This window comes from Corythoichthys intestinalis, chromosome 8 (genome assembly GCF_030265065.1).
Source record: "Corythoichthys intestinalis isolate RoL2023-P3 chromosome 8, ASM3026506v1, whole genome shotgun sequence".
Taxonomy (NCBI): domain Eukaryota; kingdom Metazoa; phylum Chordata; class Actinopteri; order Syngnathiformes; family Syngnathidae; genus Corythoichthys; species Corythoichthys intestinalis.
This window is the reverse complement of record NC_080402.1, coordinates 1,431,993-1,450,047: the sequence shown is the minus strand read 5'-3', so window position 1 is coordinate 1,450,047 and position 18,055 is coordinate 1,431,993. Positions and strand designations below refer to the sequence as shown.

The 18,055-nt window shown below is 41.9% G+C and overlaps 1 protein-coding gene across 1 annotated transcript; it reads left to right on the top strand.

The window, feature by feature from the left end:
* The first annotated feature begins 277 nt into the window (after positions 1–277).
* kif16ba (kinesin family member 16Ba) lies at positions 278–17,459 on the top strand. The gene is made up of 22 exons (XM_057842396.1): positions 278–635; positions 860–929; positions 1,012–1,119; positions 1,179–1,295; positions 3,039–3,136; positions 3,246–3,355; positions 4,756–4,898; positions 5,059–5,227; positions 5,299–5,433; positions 7,905–8,080; positions 8,141–8,206; positions 8,531–8,590; positions 8,655–8,774; positions 8,837–8,888; positions 8,969–9,106; positions 9,170–9,252; positions 13,756–13,952; positions 14,022–14,124; positions 14,577–14,711; positions 14,779–14,868; positions 14,946–15,029; positions 17,006–17,459. The coding sequence occupies exons 1-22, from the start codon at positions 589–591 to the stop codon at positions 17,180–17,182; spliced, it is 2,478 nt and encodes an 825-aa protein (XP_057698379.1). The 5' UTR covers positions 278–588; the 3' UTR covers positions 17,183–17,459.
* Positions 17,460–18,055: the final 596 nt, after the last annotated feature.

Here is an 18,055-nt window from a genome sequence, read left to right as displayed (position 1 = left end):
TGATGCAGTTTTATCGACAAGTGTACATTGAATGACATGACGCAAAAAGCCCCAAGAAAGCTTGGAGTAATGATTCAAGTACTCGCATTGGTACGCTGGCTCCCTCTACCGGTAAGTACCATCACGCCTGAATAAAAAAAATACTGTCCAGTAAAGTTAACGGGCCGCTTGAATTCCCCGTTTTCACCACTCGCGGCGCTAGCGTACCACGAGGACGGCCTCCGCATGCGTTTAACATGACGTCTTCTGCGAAGAAGATAGTAGTTTTCCTGTTTATGTCACATGGGCTCACATTGGCAAATCAGAGGCTAGGGAGGCAGCCAATTTGGCTGTCATTTAATTTCACTTTGTCCTCCGGCACCGAAACGAGTCGGTTTTCCGAACCGAACCGTGACACTATAACGTCCCCTCTCCGTGGCGGGAACGTCTCGTTTTGTTTTTTTTAGCTACTCTATGCTTCCGGCGGGGTACGTTTTGTTTTTATCTCTTCTCACTGCTATTAGCGGCTAGCTAAAGTGGCTGCCGCTATCTCATCGTTTGCCCGATAGCAGCCGAGCGCACTTTGGGAACCGAACAACGGGATGAGCCATGGCGTCGGTTCGGGTGGCTGTCCGGGTTCGACCTATGAACAGACGGTGAGTTTATTCGATAAAGAAACAGCCTGGTTTCTCGCATTTTCTTTAGACAATGCTAACAACCACGAAGGAAACTTATTTCCAAAACTGTATTGGGATTTAAATGTCGCATATTTACAATAGCGAGATGATGACACTTGTTTAAAGACTAGTCTTACCACTTCTTTGGGCTCCTGATACTAATTCTTATTGAATAAGTCAACTTTGGAGTGGTTTGCCTGCAGGGAGAAGGACTTGATGGCCAAGCGCATCATCAAGATGGACGGCAGCAAAACCTCCATCATCAACCCGAAGGTGCCGTACCGGTTTCGTTCAGCGTGGGATCCGTCGCTTCCAACGCTCACCCCTTACTTTGATTGTCCTCCACACCCCAAAGCTCTTCTCCGAAGGCGACCCCGGCAGGGATTCCGCCAAGACCTTTACGTATGACTTCTCCTACGACTCGTCCGACTCGGGGAGCTCCGCTTTCGTCACGCAGGAGAAGGTAAAGCCTCTCCAGGTTTTGGCGAGCGGGCTCTCAGGCCGGCGGTCACGTTCGTCCAGGTCTTCCGAGATTTGGGCTCCGATGTGCTGAAGGCGGCTTTTGAAGGCTACAACGCCTGCATCTTCGCCTACGGTCAGACGGGATCGGGGAAGTCCTACACCATGATGGGAAATCCGGTAAGTTGGCGTAACGGTTCACGTTTCTGCCGTTCCAAACGGATATGACATCTACTAGAGAGAACCTCAGGGAAGCTTTCAAATTGGCCCGAAAACACCAGGAAGTGACCTGTAAAGCCCTCTAAATTAATTGGAAGTGACCCAAAATTAACAGGAACTGACCTGTACATGGCTCTAAATTAATAGGAAGTGACCCAAAATTAACTGGATGTGACCCAAAATTCAAGAATTCATATGTAAAAGCTTCAACATTAATTGTAAGTGACCCAAAACCATCAGGAATTGACTTGTAAATGCTTTATGAAGTGACCTGTAAATGTCCCAAAACTAACCAGAAGCTACCTAAAAATCAATTGGAAATGGCGCAAAACCACCAGGAAGTGACCTGTAAATGCCCCTAAATTAACCGAAAGTGACCTAAAATCAACAGGAAGTGACCCAAAATCAACAGGAAGTGACCTGTACATGGCCCCAAATTAACTGAAAGTCACCCAAGATCAACAAGAAGTGGCCCAAAATTAACAAGAATTCACCTGTAAAAGCTTCTAAATTAATTGGAAGTGACCCCAAAATCAACAGGAAGTGACCCAAAACCATCAGGAAGTGACTTGCAAATGCTTTATGATGTGACCTGTAAATGGCCCAAAATTAACCGGAAGTAAACTAAAATCAACAGGAAGTGACCCAAAATTCAAGAATTCATCTGTAAAAGCTTCAAAATTAATTGTAAGTGACCCAAAACCATCAGGAATTGAGTTAATGCTTTATGAAGTGACCAATAAATGTCCCAAAATTAACCAGAAGTGACCTAAAATCAATAGGAAATGGCGCAAAACCACCAGGAAGTGACATGTAAATGGCCTAAAATGAACCGAAAGTGACCTAAAATCAGCAGGAAGTGACCCAAAATCGACATGAATTCACCTGTAAATGCCTCTAAATTAATTGGAAGTGACCCAAAATCAACAGGAAGTGACCTATGGATGACCCCAAATTAACTGAAAGTGAGCTAAAATCAACAAGAAGTGGCCCAAAATTAACAAGAATTCCCCTGTAAAAGCTTCTCAATTAATTGGAAGTGACCCAAAACCATCAGGAAGTGACTTGTCAATGCTTTATGAAGTGACCTGTAAATGGTCCAGAATTAACCGGAAGTGACCTAAAATCAACAGGAAGTGACCCAAAATTCAAGAATTCATCTGTAAAAGCTTCAAAATTTATTGGAAGTGACCCAAAACCATCAGGAATTGACTTGTAAATGCTTCATGAAGTGACCCGTAAATGTCCCCAAACTAACCAGAAGCGACCTAAAATCAATAGGAAATGGCGCAAAATCAACAGGAAGTGACCTGTAGATGACCTCAAATTAACTGAAAGTGACCTAAAATCAACAGGAAGTGGCCCAAAATTAAAAAGAATTCACCTGTAAAAGCTTCTAAATTAATTGGAAGTGACCCCAAAATCAACAGGAAGTGACCCAAAACCATCAGGAAGTGACTTGTAAATACTTTATGAAGTTACCTGTAAACTGTCCCAAAATTAACTGGAAGTGACCAAAAAACAATAGGAAGTGACTGAATATAAAAGGAAGTGATATGGAAATTCCCCAAAATGAACAGGAAGTGACCAGGAAAAGCCCTTAAGTCAGCAGGGTTCATTTCATTCACGTTTAATGTTGGATAGCTGCCGTTCGACCCGGTTTTAATGAATTAGGCACGTATCAATTCACTGTGTGCGCTTCAGGGAGACGCCGGCTTGATCCCGCGGATCTGCGAGGGTTTGTTCGGCCGAGTGGCCGACGCCGCCCGACGTGACGAAGCGTCCTTCAGAGCAGAAGTCAGGTGAGCCCGCAGTGGTATCGATGGAACTAAACTCCCGGAAGCGGGAGGACCGGCAGCGAGTGTTAGAACATCAACAAGCCGTCATGACAATATCTTTTTGTGGTTCTAGTTACCTGGAGATCTACAACGAGCGCGTCAGGGACCTTCTGAGGAGGAAGTCAATGGAGACGTACAACCTGAGAGTTAGGGAGCACCCAAAAGATGGACCCTACGTAGAAGGTCAGGCCAGGAACGTGCACCACCGCAAAATTTAAAAAAAAATTCTTTACAAAGATTAAGATTTTTTTTTTTTTTGTTTGGATTAAGTCAAAAGAAAATACATCCAAATTTCATATATTAAAAATGATTCTGCAAGTACTGCTTCATAATAATCCCTTTATTTGTTAACGAGTTATCATTTTTTGCCTCTGCGACCTTTGACCTCAAGTCCACAAAATTTAATCAGCTTTTCTGTTTTATATTCCAAATATATCCTACATGTTTGGTGGTAATTCCTACATTCATTCTTGAGTTGTCATGAAATGTATTTATTTTTTTCCCTCTCACCTTTGACCTCTTGAACCCAAAATTGTAATTAGCTTTTGCGTGTCATATTACAAATGCATCCTGGAAGTTTGATGATAATCGCTTTATTCGTTCTTGTGTGACCATGAAATTCTTTTTTTTTTTTTTTCCCCACCTCTACGACCTTTGACCTCTTGAACCCAAAAATGGAATCAGCTTTTCCATTGCATATTACAAATACATCATGCATGTTTCATAATAATGCCTTTGTTCGTTCTTGATAGACCTTTGACCTCAAGTCTCCAAAATACAACAGCTTTTCAATTTCATATTTCAAATATATCTAGCATATTTAGTGGTAATCCCTTCATTCGTTCTTCAGTTATTATGAAATTTCTTTTTTTTTTTTTTTTTTAACCTCTGCGCCCTTTGACCTCTTGAACCCAAAGATGTAATCATCTTTTCCGTTTCACATTACGAATACATCCTGCAAGTTCCACAATCCCTTTATTCGTTCTTGCGTTAAATTTTTTACCTCTGCGACCCTTGACCTCTAGAACCCTAAAATGCAACCAGCTTTACCATGTCACATGACAAATACATCTCGCAAGTTTCATAATAATCCCTTTATTCGTTCTTGAGTCCTGAAATTCATTTTTTTGCCTCTGTGACCTTTGACTTCACATGTCCACACAATGTAATCAGCTTTTCTGTTTCATATTACAAATACATCTCGCAAGTTTCTTTATTTGTTTTTGCGTTAACATGAAGTCCTTTTTTTTTTTTTTTTACCTCTGCAACCTTTGACCTCTTGAACCTAAAAATATAATCAGCTTTTCCATTTTAATGTTACAAATACATCTTGCAAATTTCGTAATAATACCTCATTGTTTAAGTCATCGTGAATTTTTTGGGGGGGATCTTTTGACCTTTGACCTAAAGTCCCCAAAGTTGAATCAGTTTTTCCAATTCAAATTACAACTAAATCCTGCAAGATAATAATCCCTTGACCGGTTCTTGAGTTAAGGCAGGATCCCTTCTCTGGCCTCTGTGACCTTTGACCTCATTGAGCCCAAAATTGAACCGACTGTCTGGCTTGCCTTTTTGTGCTCAAGAACTATCCAAGCATTTGGTGCAGAACTACAGCGATGTGGAGGAGCTGATGGAGGCGGGAAACATCAAACGCACCACCGCCAGCACCGGCATGAACGACGTCAGCAGCCGTTCGCACGCCATCTTCACTGTCAACTTCACGCAGGTCCGTCTAATCCTCCACATAAAATTTATCTAACTAGGATGAGCGTTCATTCACTGCCACCCTCTCACTTCAAACGGATTGGACGCCTACTAGTGATAAACTCATTGAAATTGACAGCAGAATCAGTTGTTTTGTTGAATGTGGTAGCCGTTTTTCTCAGGCAAAGTTCGACGCGGAGATGCCGAGTGAGACGCTGAGCAAGATCCACCTGGTGGACCTGGCCGGCAGCGAACGAGCCGACGCCTCCGGAGCCACCGGCGTCCGCCTCAAGGAAGGCGGCAACATCAACAAGTCGCTGGTCGCGCTCGGCAACGTCATCTCGGCTCTCGGTCAGCGCGAAACCTCCACCCGCCTGCCGTGGTCTCCGCCGCTCGTCTGAACTTTACGTTTCTTTCGGCAGCCGACCTCTCGCAGGACGCCGTCGCCAACGGCAACCAGAAGAGGAAGTCAGTCTTCGTGCCCTACAGAGACTCTGTGCTGACGTGGCTTCTAAAAGACAGTCTGGGCGGCAACTCCAAGACCATCATGATCGCCAGTAAGTAAAACCGTAACTCTAAAGTGGACAGGAGTTATAAAATTCAACGAAAAAAATCATGAGTTGTCATAAAGAAGAAGAGGAAACCTCGGCCTAAGCAGCCATATCCAATTGGGTTCTTTGGCCCCCAAAATGTAATCACCTCTTTACATTCTGCAACTTTGATAATAATCCCTTAATTTTTTTCCTAAATGCAAACATACATTGTAACAAACACTGTATCTTTGACCTGTGACCTCATGACTAATATGCAATCAACTCTTCAGTTTCATATTACAAACATATTATGTAAATTTGACTATACTTTCTCCATTCGTTCTTTATGCCTTGAACACAAAGATGCAAATTCAATTTGTCCCAGTGACCTTTGACCTCGTGGCTCAAAATAGTAATCAACTCTTCAGTTTCATATAACGAACATATTTTGTAAATTTGACTTAATTCCGTAATCCGTTCTTGTTACCTTGAACACAAACATACAAATTGAATTTGTCCCAGTGACCTTTGACCTCGTGGCTTAAAATAGTAATCAACTCTTCAGTTTTCGTATAACGAACATATTTTGTAAATTTGACTATAATGCCATCATCCCTTCTTGTTGCCTTGAACACAAACATGCGAATTGAATTTGTCCCTGTGACCTTTGACCTCGTGGCTCAAAATGGTAATCAACTCTTCAGTTTCATATAACATATTTTGTAAATTTGACTATAATTCCTCCATTTGTTCTTTTTGCTTTGAACACAAACATACAAATTCAATTTGTCCCAGTGACCTTTGACCTCGTGCCTCAAAGTAGTAATCAACTCTTCAGTTTCATATAATGAGCATATTTTGTAAATTTGACTATAATTCCTTAATTCCTTATTGTTGCCTTGAACACAAACATGCAAATTCAATTTGTCCCAGTGACCCTTGACCTCGTGGCTCCAAATAGTAATCAACTCTTCAGTTTCATATAACGAACATATCTTCTAAATTTGATTATAGTAGCTTTATTCGTTCTTGTTATCAAACATACAAATTGAATTTGACCTCAGAACCCCAAAATTGAATCACCTCTTTTGGGTCACATTACAAACATATCCTGTATATTTCATAATAATGTCTGTATTCATTTTTGAGTTATTTTGAACAGAAGCATACAAATTTAATTTGTAATTTAGACCTTTGACCTCATTACTCTAAATTCTGATCAACTGTGCTATTTCATATTACGAACATATCCTGCAAATTTGATCATCTCTTAATTTTTCAGTTATCTGGAACACAAATTTACAAATTCCATTTTAGCCCTGTAACCTTTGACCTCATGATGCTAAATTGTAATCAACTCTTCCGTTTCTTACAACGAACATATCTTGATATCTTGTAAATTTGATTTTATTCCCTTAATTCATTGTTATCAAACATAGAAATTCAATTTGGTCCATTGACCTTTGACGTCTGTACCCCAAAATTGAATCACCTGTTTTGTTTCACATTACAAACATCTTCTTTGTATTTCAGAATACTGTCTGTATTCATTATTGTGTTATTTAGAACACACACAAATTCAATTTGTATCTTTGACCTTTGACCTCATGACTCAAAGTTGTAATCAATTTTTCCGTTGTATATTACAAACATATCCTGCAAATTTGATCATCCATTAATTTTTCCCTGTTATCTTAAGCACAAACATACAAATTCAATTTGTATCTTTGACGTTTGACCTCATGATGCTAAATTCTAATCAACTCTTCTGTTTCATAGTACAAATAAATCTTGTAAATTTGATATTCCCTTAATTTTTTCCTGTTATCTTGAAGACAAACATACAAATTCAATCTTGGCCCTCTAACCTTTGACCTCATGATGCTAAATTGTAATCAGTTCTTTCCGTTTCATAGTACAAATTTATCATGTAAATTGGATTATAATCCCTTAATTGGTTTTTATCTTGAACACAAACAAATTACATTTGTACCTGTGACCTTTGACCTCAGAACCTCCAAATTTAATAACCTCTATTTTATATTTGAAACATATCCTGGAAGTTTGATAATAATCCCTTAGTCCTTTTTTATCTTGAACAGACACACACAAATTCAAGTTTTCCCTGTGACCTTTGACCCATGACCCCAAAATGTAATTGCCTCTTTTCATATAATAAACATTTCCTGCATGTTTGATAATAATCAATTAATAATTCTTGTCATCTTGAATACAAACATATAGATTCAATGTGGCCCTTTGACCTCATGACCCCAAAATATAATCTTTTTTTTTTTTATTATTTAACAAACATATCCTGCAAATGTTATGATAATCCATTAATTGTTCTTGTCATCTTGAACACATGCAAATTCTATTTGGATGTGTGACCTTTGACCTGACCTCACGACCCCAAAATATAATCACTTCTTATCTGCTTCATCTCGGAGTTGACAGTAGCCCCACTTCTGACTCTCAAGCGTTTTCTCCATCAGCCGTGTCCCCCGCCGACGTCAACTACGGCGAGACGCTGAGCACACTACGCTACGCTAACCGCGCCAAGAACATCGTCAACAAGCCCACTGTCAACGAGGACGCCAACGTCAGGCTCATCCGGGAACTGCGGGCGGAAATTGCTCGACTCAAAGCTCTGCTGGTTCAGGGCAACCAGGTGAGTGTGCGCGTTGACGCGTACCTGTGATGCCATCTTGCTCACTGGTGTGTATTTCAGGTGGCTCTGCTGGACTCACCCACGGCACTCAGCATGGAGGAGGAGCTACACCAGAACGAAGCCAGAGTCAGTCAATTTTGTTTACAATATACAGTATCTCAAGAACCGTAATAGATACAGACATGGACATGGTACCAAAATGTTTGCAAGACCCAACTTTATATTCAACTTTAATACATTTATGCAGCTTAAAATCAATGCATCTGAAGTTATAAAGGAAAGAATGTAGTTTTGGGCAGACATCTTGGAATTTTGTGTACAATATACAGTATCTCAATAACCGTAATAAATACAGATGTGTACATGTTACCAAAATTTCCGCTAGACCCAACTCCTTTTGAGTGAACTTTTTTGAAAGAAAAAAAAATGCATACGTGTTCCCGCCTGCAGGTACTGGAGCTGACCAAAGAGTGGACCAACAAGTGGAACGAAACTCAGAATATCCTCAAGGTATCTTGCTTCCCCCCATTTCTGGCGCGTCTATTTGGCCACCATCTTGCGTGTGTCTTCCCAGGAGGAGACTCTGGCACTACGCAAGGAAGGCATCGGCGTGGTGCTGGACTCGGAGCTGCCGCACCTCATCGGCATCGACGACGACCTCCTCAGCACCGGCATCATCCTCTACCACCTCAAGGTCTGCAAATCCCACGCCGTGGCACCCAAACCATTGCTACAACTTGTCTGTGTGTACGTCAGGAGGGACGAACGTACGTGGGCAGAGAGGACGCGGCCACAGAGCAAGACATCGGCGAGTCCCGGAATTTTATTTGTAAAGTACCGCCATCGTATCGGTCGCGGCATTGACCAGGCGTGACCCTCGCCCCGCAGTCCTTCACGGCGCGGACGTGGAGAGCGAGCACTGCGTGTTGGAGAAGCGAGGCGCCGCGGTGACGTTGGTGCCGCTGGGCGCCGCGCCGTGCTCCGTCAACGGGACCCGCGTGGACGCTCCCACGCGCCTCAATCAAGGTCAGACGCCGAATCTCGGAAGCGGGCCGACGGCTTGACGTTACGCCGCGCTCTCGCCTTTAGGCGCCGTGCTCCTGCTGGGCAGGAGCAACACTTTCCGTTTCAACCATCCCAAAGAAGCGGCCAAGCTGCGCGAGAAACGCAAGGTGACTTGAGTTTAGATCAGCACAGTTTGTTTTAGGGTCATTACGGGTCACTTTCTCGCTAACTTATTGTTTCATTCATTGGCTCCTCACGGTCCAAATGGATTGGACGTCTAGTGCCATTAGTGGCAGCCAATGAATTCATTGTGGGTCACTTCCTGTACATTTTGGGGCATTTCCGGGTCACTTCTTGTTTTTGTTTTTTTATCAATTTCTGTTGATTTTAGAGCATTTTCTGATAATTTCCTGTTGAATTTGGGTAACTTCCTGATTTGGGGCCATTCCCGGGTCACTTCCTGTACATTTTTGATCAATTCCTGTTGATTTTAGATCATTTCCAGATCACTTCCTGTTGGTTTTTGATCAGTTCTTGATTTTGGGCCATCCCAGGTCACATACTGGTGTTTTTTTTTGTTTGTTTTTTTTTAAATCAATTCCTGTTGATTTTAGAGCATCTCCTGCTAAGTTTGGGTAACTTCCTGATTTTGGGCCAGTCCCGGGTCACTTCCTGTAAATTTTTTAGGGCTGCAGCTATCGAATATTTTAGTAATCGAGTAATCGACTGAAAATTCTATCGATTAATCGAGTAATCGGATAAAACAAATATATTTTTAGGTGAAGAGCAATTATAGATATACATGAGAAAACAAGACATTTTATCATTTTCAGTCAATCAATGTCTTTATTTTTGATGTATATTGTTGAAAACAGCCAACAATTGCATCTCAGATGTAACTAGAATTTTAAAAAATGACTAATTCACTGCTTTCACTCAAAAAACCTTTAGATCTTATTTTTATATATATATATATATATATATATATATATATATATAAACACACCTAAAAATGCCTTTACGCTTGATAACACACATCACTTAAAAGTTAGGATTTTTTCCTACGTTTTCCAATTAAATTTCTATTTGTGTCAAGCCATTTTTAAGTTCTAGTTAAGTTTTAAGTTAGTCTAAACTGTAAGTCCTGATAGGATTTAAGTTTTTGCACTGTTCAGAATAAATGTATGATACAGGCTGTATTGGAGCACATCAGGGACTAGTGCTACTTGGTGTTTTATCCAGCAATGATTACTGAGCTAAAATTGATAGTTAGCATTGTTGAGTTTTTATTTGACATGCTCATCACTCCACAACGCTATGTTATGTTATAGCCTGTATGTAAGACACGTTAGCCACGCATCGAAAGCGGTCTTAATTAATTGAAACCTAGCCCTCCGCAGTGCTAACGTAAGGTGAGCTAGTAGTGACAGTAACGTTAATCTTATACAGTATATTAGCGTTTAGCGCTCTTTATTAGCGCTTAGCGCTCTACTGCTTTAAGATGGCGGCTGTTTGCTAACGCTGCCCAGACGCGGCCTAGTCTGTCATTGCGCATCTAGTTCAACATACATGTGATCTCTATGAGACTCACTGGACGCCACCTGCAACTAACGTAGCATGAGCGGGCTAGTATTTAGCAACGTCGGCGTCGTTTGTAGCGGTTGTCGGCTGCAGTAAGTTTTTTTTTTTTGCTTCTTCCTCTACGCACGTGACATCAGCGCGTTGTCCCGCATTAAAAGTAGTCCGAGCAAAACGTGATGCTTAGAGCTGTCAAAATAAACGATTACTCGAGGTGAATAAAATTACTCGGATCAGTTTTTAAACTCGAGTTACTCGAGTTGCTCGAGTATTCGTTTCAGCTCTAAAATTTTTGATCAATTCCTGTTGATTTTAGGTCATTTCCAGATCACTTCCCGTTGGTTTTTGATCAATTTCTGATTCTGGGCCATTCCAGGTCACATCCTGTTGGTTTTTTTATCAATTACTGTTGATTTTAGAGCATTTCTTGGTCATTTCCTGTTGGTTTTTGCTCAGTTCCCTTTGATTTAAGAGCTTTCCCTGGTCATGTTGAATTTGGGTAATTTCCTGTTTTTGTGCCATTCACTTCCTGTTCCTATTTGAGCAAATCCTGTTGATTTTAGGTCATTTCCAGGTCACTTCCTGTTGGTTTTTGATCAATTCCTGATTTGGGGCCATCCCAGGACATATCCTGTTGTTTTTTTTTTTTGTTTTTTTTAAATCAATTCCTGTTGATTTTAGAGCATCTCCTGTTAAGTTTGCGCAACTTCCTGATTTTAGGCCATTCCCGAGTCACTTCCTCTACCTTTTTTGATCAATTCCTGTTAATTTTAGGTCATTTCCAGATCACTTCCCGTTGGTTTTTGATCAGTTTCTGATTCTGGGCCATTCCAGGTCACATCCTGTTGTTTTTTTTATCAATTCCTGTTGATTTTAGAGCATTTCTTGGTCATTTCCTGTTGGTTTTTGTTCAGTTCCCTTTGATTTAAGAGCTTTCCCTGGTCATGTTGAATTTGGGTAATTTCCTGTTTTTGGGCCATTCACTTCCTGTTCCTATTTGAGCAAATCCTGTTGATTTTAGGTCATTTCCAGGTCACTTCCTGTTGGTTTTTGATCAATTTCTGATTTGGGGCCATCCCAGGACACATCCTGTTTTTTTTTTTTTTTTTTTTTTTTTTTTTTTAATCAATTCCTGTTGATTTTAGAGCATCTCCTGTTAAGTTTGCGTAACTTCCTGGTTTTGGGCCATTCCCGAGTCACTTCCTCTACATTTTTGATCAATTCCTGTTGATTTTAGGTATTTTCCAGATCACTTCCTATTGGTTTTTGATCAATTCCTGATTTTGGGCCATTCCAGGTCACATTGTGTTGGTTTTTGATCAATTCCTGTTGATCTTAGAGCATTTCTTGGTCATTTCCTGTTGATTTTTGTTAAATTCCTGTTGATTTAAGAGCTTTCCCTGGTCATGTTGAATTTGGGTAACTTCCTGTTTTTGGGCCATTCACTTCCTATACCTATTTGAACAATTCCTGTTGATTTTAGGTCATTTCCAGATCACTTCCTGTTGGTTTTTAATCAATTTCTGATTTTGGGCCATTCCAGGCCACATCCTGTTTGGTTTTGATCAATTCCTGTTGATTTCAGAGCATTTCTTGGTCATTTCCTGTTGATTTTTGTTCAATTCCTGTTGATTTAAGAGCTTTCCCTGGTCATGTTGAATTTGGGTAACTTTCTGTTTTTGGACCATTCACCTCCTGTACTTCTTTGAGCAATTCCTGTTGATTTTAGGTCATTTCCAGGTCACTTCCGTTGGTTTTTGATCAATTCCTGTTGATTTTAAAGCATTCCCTGGTCACTTCCTGTTGAATTTGGCTCACTTCCTCATTTTGGGCCATTCCCAGGTCACTTCCTGTACATTTTTTTTTAATCAATTCCTGTTGATTTTAGGGCATTACCTGCTCACTTCCTGTTGAATTTGGGTTACTTCCTGATTTTGGGGCCATTCTCAGGTCAATTTCTGTACATTTTTGATCAATTCCTGTTGATTTTAGGTCATTTCCAGGTCACTTCCTGTTGGTTTTTGATCAATTCCGGATTTTGGGCCATACCAGGTCACATCCTGTTGTTTTTTTTTTTTTTCAATTCCTGTTGATGTTGGAGCATTTCCTGTTAAGTTTGGGTAACTTCCTGATTTTGGGCCATACCTGGGTCACTTCCTGTACATTTGTGATCAATTCCTGTTGATTTGAGCTCATTTCCAGATCACTTCCTGTTGGTTTTTGATCAATTCCTGTTGAATTTAGAGCATTTCTTGTTCATTTCCTGTTGATTTTTGTTCAATTCCTGTTGATTTTAGAGCATTCCCTGGTCATTTCCTGTTGAATTTTTGGCTCACTTCCTGATTTTGGGCCATTGCCGGGTCACTCCTGAGCTTTCCCTGGTCATGTTGAATTTGGGTAACTTCCTGTTTTTGGGCCATTCACTTCCTGTACCTATTTGAGCAATTCCTGAGATTTTAGGTCATTTCCAGGTCACTTCCTGTTGGTTTTTGATCAATTCCTGTTGATTTTAGAGCATTCCCTGGTCACTTCCTGATTTTGGGCCATTCCCGGGTCACTTCCTGTACATTTTTGATCTATTCCTGTTGATTTTAGGGCATTACCTGCTCACCTTGTGTTGAATTTGGGTTACTTCCAGATTTTGGGCCATTCTCAGGCCACTTCCTGTACATCTTTTAACAATTCCTGTTGATTTTAGGGCATTTCCGGGTCACTTTCCGTTGAGTTTGGGTTTATTTCTGATGATTTTGGGTCACTTCCTTGTTAACTCTTTAGCTGCCATCGACGGCGCTAGATGTCCAGTCCATTTGGACCAGGCGGGGCCAATGACGAACGCTATGTCTCCATTCAAAATTTGATGTCACCTCACCCCCCAGTGGCCTTTGCGTAATGAACAGTGCCTTCTGCTGTTACAGAAGGGAATTGATGACTTTTGGCAGTCATTTTCCGTATCGTTGAGTTACACGTTCCATTATAGTCTTATAGTCCAGAAAATTAACTTCAACACTTCAAACACGTTTTACGTACATGCGTTTTCACATGACGCACACTGAACGGCGGCACGGATCTAATCTCTCGGCATGCTCCGTCAGAGCGGCCTTTTGTCCACCTTCAGCCTTTCTATGAGCGACCTATCCGAGTACCGCCGGAACCTTCCCGCCGACATTGGGCGCCGGGGGCCGAACCGGTCGCGGGCGAGCGTGTACGAACGCCTCGGCGACTTCCCGGCGGAGGAGAAGCAACGCTCTGAGGAGCCCGCCGGGATTCTGCGCGAGCTCTCGGAAGACGGGTACGACGCCTAGGAACGTGGTAAGTACAGAAAAGTCCCCGCTAAGTTTGGACACTTTGTTCTAAACAGGATCAACGCTTACATCGAAGAGGAGGTTCGGCGGAGGCTACGGCAGATGGCGCTTCCCAATGGAAGCGTGACGGAGCCGTCGCTCTCCTGGGAATCGCCACAGGTGGGTCCTCAGGTTAAATCCAAATAGAACTTCCAATCAAAATGTCAAAAAATAACCCGCTCAACCTTTGTTCACAGTTAGCTTCTTATCGCTGGTTATTAGCGCATGAATCGGGAGTGGATATTTACCGTAGTTTTCGGACTATTAGGCGCTACTTTTTTTCCTTCGTTTTGAATCTTGTGGCCTATAGTCCAATGCGGCTTATTTGTTGATTTATTTGGGTTAATAGGGAACACTTTATTTGACAGCGGTATCATTAGACCATCATAATTATGACATGACACAACATTATCATGGACATTCCTGAATGCTTATGACAGATGTCATTAAGTGTCATCCAGCAAATGATGTCACGAACTCCAATTCTAATAATAACTAATAATAACTCATATATAATAATAATAATAATAATAACTAATAATAATCAATAATAACTCCTCTGTGTTCCTCAGCGTTGCCATCGCGTGGCAGATACGCCGCCGCCACCGCCTCCTCCCGCGGCCGACGAGGAGCGAATCCGCATCAACATCCCTCGTTACGTCCTGCGAGGTCAAGGCAAGGACGAGCACTTCGAGTTCGAGGTCAAGGTAGGCGCGCGCCTCTCGTCACGTCGCGTGACGTCAATTGAGAAAAGTCGCGTTCGCCGTGCTGCAGATGAGCGTCAAAGACGACACGTGGACTGTGTTCAGACGTTACAGTCGCTTTCGGGAGATGCACAAAAGCCTCAAGTTGAAATATCCTCAGGTGGGTGGCGCAGACGAATGTGCGCCGGTATGGCCACGATGATGGGATGGATGTTTGTCCTCTTTTTTTTCTTTCAGCTGGCAACTTTAGAATTCCCGCCCAAGAAAATATTTGGAAACAAAGACGAAAGGATGGTGGATGAACGAAGGAACCGACTGGAGGTAACCAGGGCTGCCGTCAATTGGGATTCTTGACGCTCGATTGTGCTCTTAGTTCATAAAAGAGGAGAATTGATCTTGGGAAAACACAAGAACTGGATGGATTGGACGTCTAATGACAGTTAACAAGGAAAATGCAAAAATTTCTTCCATGAGTTACAAGAGTAATGCAAAGTAAAATTTCCCCCATGACACCGGATTTCTGGTGCAACAACAAATTCAAATGAACAGGAAATGACCTGTAAACGCCTGAAAATGAACAGGAAGTGACCGTAAATGCCCCAAAATGAACAGGAAGTGACCAAAAATCAACAGGAAGTGACATGAAATGCCCCAGTAACCCAAAATCAACAGGAAGTGACCCGTAAATGCTCAAAAATGAACAGGAAGTCATCCCTATCTGACCCCAAAATCAACAGGTGAGCCGTAGATGCCCCAAAATGAACAGTAAGTGACATGAAATGCCCCAATAACCCAAAATCAACAGGCAGTGACACGTAAATGATCAAAAATCAACAGGAAGGGACCCATATATGCCCCAAAATCAACAGAAAGTGACCCATATGTGCCAGAAAATAACAGGAAGTGACCCGCAAATTCCCCAAACTGAACACGAAGTGACGTAAAAAACCCCATTAACCCAAAATCAACAGGAAGTTACGCAAAACCAACAGTGACCCATATATTCCCCAAAATCATCAGGAAGTGACAAAAAAATAAACAGGAAGTGACCTGTAAATGCCCCCAAAATAAACAGGAAGGGACCGAAAATCAACAGGAAATGACGTGAAATGCCCCAATAACCTAAAATGAACAGGAAGGGACCTGTAAATGCCCCAAAATGAACAGGAAAAGACCCGTAAATGCCCCAATATCCCAAAATGAACAGGAAGTGACCCGTAAATGCCCCAAAATGAACAGGAAGTGACCCGTAAATGCCCCCAAAATGAACAGGGAGTGACCCGTAAATGCCCCCAAAATGAACAGGAAGTGACCCGTAAATGCCCCCAAAATGAACAGGAAGTGACCCGTAAATGCCCCAAAATCAACAGGAATTGACCTGTAAATGCCCCCAAAATCAACAGGAAGGGACCGAAAATCAACAGGAAATGACGTGAAATGCCCCAATAACCTAAAATGAACAGGAAGTGACCTGTAAATGCCCCAAAATGAACAGGAAGTGACCCGTAAATGCCCCAAAATGAACAGGAAGTGACCCGTAAATGCCCCAAAATGAACAGGAAGTGACCCGTAAATGCCCCAAAATGAACAGGAAGTGACCTGTAAATGCCGCAAAATGAACAGGAAGTGACTGAAAATCAACAGGAAATGACGTGAAATGCCACAAAATCAACAGGAAGTGACCCGTAAATGCCCCCAAAATCAACAGGAAGGGACCCGTAAATGCCCCCAAAATCAACAGGAAGGGACCGAAAATCAACAGGAAATTATGTGAAATGCCCCAATAACCCAAAATGAACAGGAAGTGACCCGTAAATGCCCCAAAATGAACAGGAAGTGACCCGTAAATGCCCCAAAATGAACAGGAAAAGACCTGTAAATGCCCCCAAAATCAACAGGAAGTGACCCATAAATGCCTCAATAACCCAAAATGAACAGGAAGTGACCCATGAATGTCCCAAAATCAACAGGGAGGGACCGAAAATCAACAGGAAATGACGTGAAATGCCCCAATAACTCAAAATAAACAGTAAGTGACCTGTAAATGCACCAAAACCAACAGGAAGTGACCCATGAATGCCCCAAAATCAACAGGAAGTCACCTTTAAATGCCCCCAAAATCAACAGTAAGGGACCGAAAATCAACAGGAAATGACTTGAAATGCCCCTAAAACCCAAAATGAACAGGAAGTGACCCGTAAATGCTACAAAATCAACAGGAAGTGACCAAAAATCGTGACGTGAAATCCCCCTGTGTTACACGCTCACGTGTATTTGTTTGTTTGTGTTTGTATCAGCATTACCTGAGGAATTTGTTTGCGGTGATGACAACGTCATCGGGCTCGCCGCTGTACGCCGCCGACACGTCGGAGGATCCCGAGCACGCCTGGCGCCTGTCCAAACATTCCGTCTGCGAGTTGTCTTCCTTCTTCAAGAAAGGAGTCTTCGAGAGCGGTCGCCACGGCACCGGCTGACCCCGACGTCGCTAGCTAGCTAGCAACTTTTTCCCATTTCCAGTTCATTTGTCAAGCAATAACGAAGTCGGTCGGTTCGTTTCAAACTAAGGGGACGAGTGACAGAAGACTACTTGCAAGTTGGAAAGTGATATCACACCTGGGCAACGTTCGGCAGGTACAGTTCAGTGGTATTTAACTTGAAAAAAAGTTCCGCTTGATGTCTGAATTGACTTTTCGCAAATAGAAATAAAGCATTGGAGGAAGTACATCACAATGATATTCATGAAAAAGTGTTTTTTGACTCCAGATTCTGCCAAATGTACGGCCCGTGGGCCGTAAGCGGCTCACCTTGGGGGCTCCGATCCGTTCAGCCTGACAGGCACGTTGTCACTTAGTCAAACTGTACATACAGAATGACATGCTTTTATTTTGACTTGGGCTGCAGCTGTTGATTACTTTAGTAGTTGATGACTCTATCAACTACTTAGTTCGAAAAATCGAGTGATCGAATTAGTACCACTTAATGCGTTGAACTTTAATTTAAAAATAATCTGGTGCGCACCAGAAACGATCTGGTAAACATTAGCATTATATAGCATTTAAGCTAGCAGACTTTTTCTATATAAATTAGCCAATTGCAACAAAGCAACAATTGGCTAACTTGCATAGCCAACAGTCCGCGAGTTCATGCTATATAATGCTAATGTTTATTTCTGGAATTGCAACAATGCAACAATTGGCTAACTTGCATAGCAAAAGTCTGGTGCGGACCAGAAGTGATCTAGTAAACATTAGCATTATATAGCATTTAAGCTAGCAGACTTTTGCTATGCAAGTTAGCCAATTGTTGTAAACATTAGCATCATATAGCATTTGAGGCTAGTGGACTTT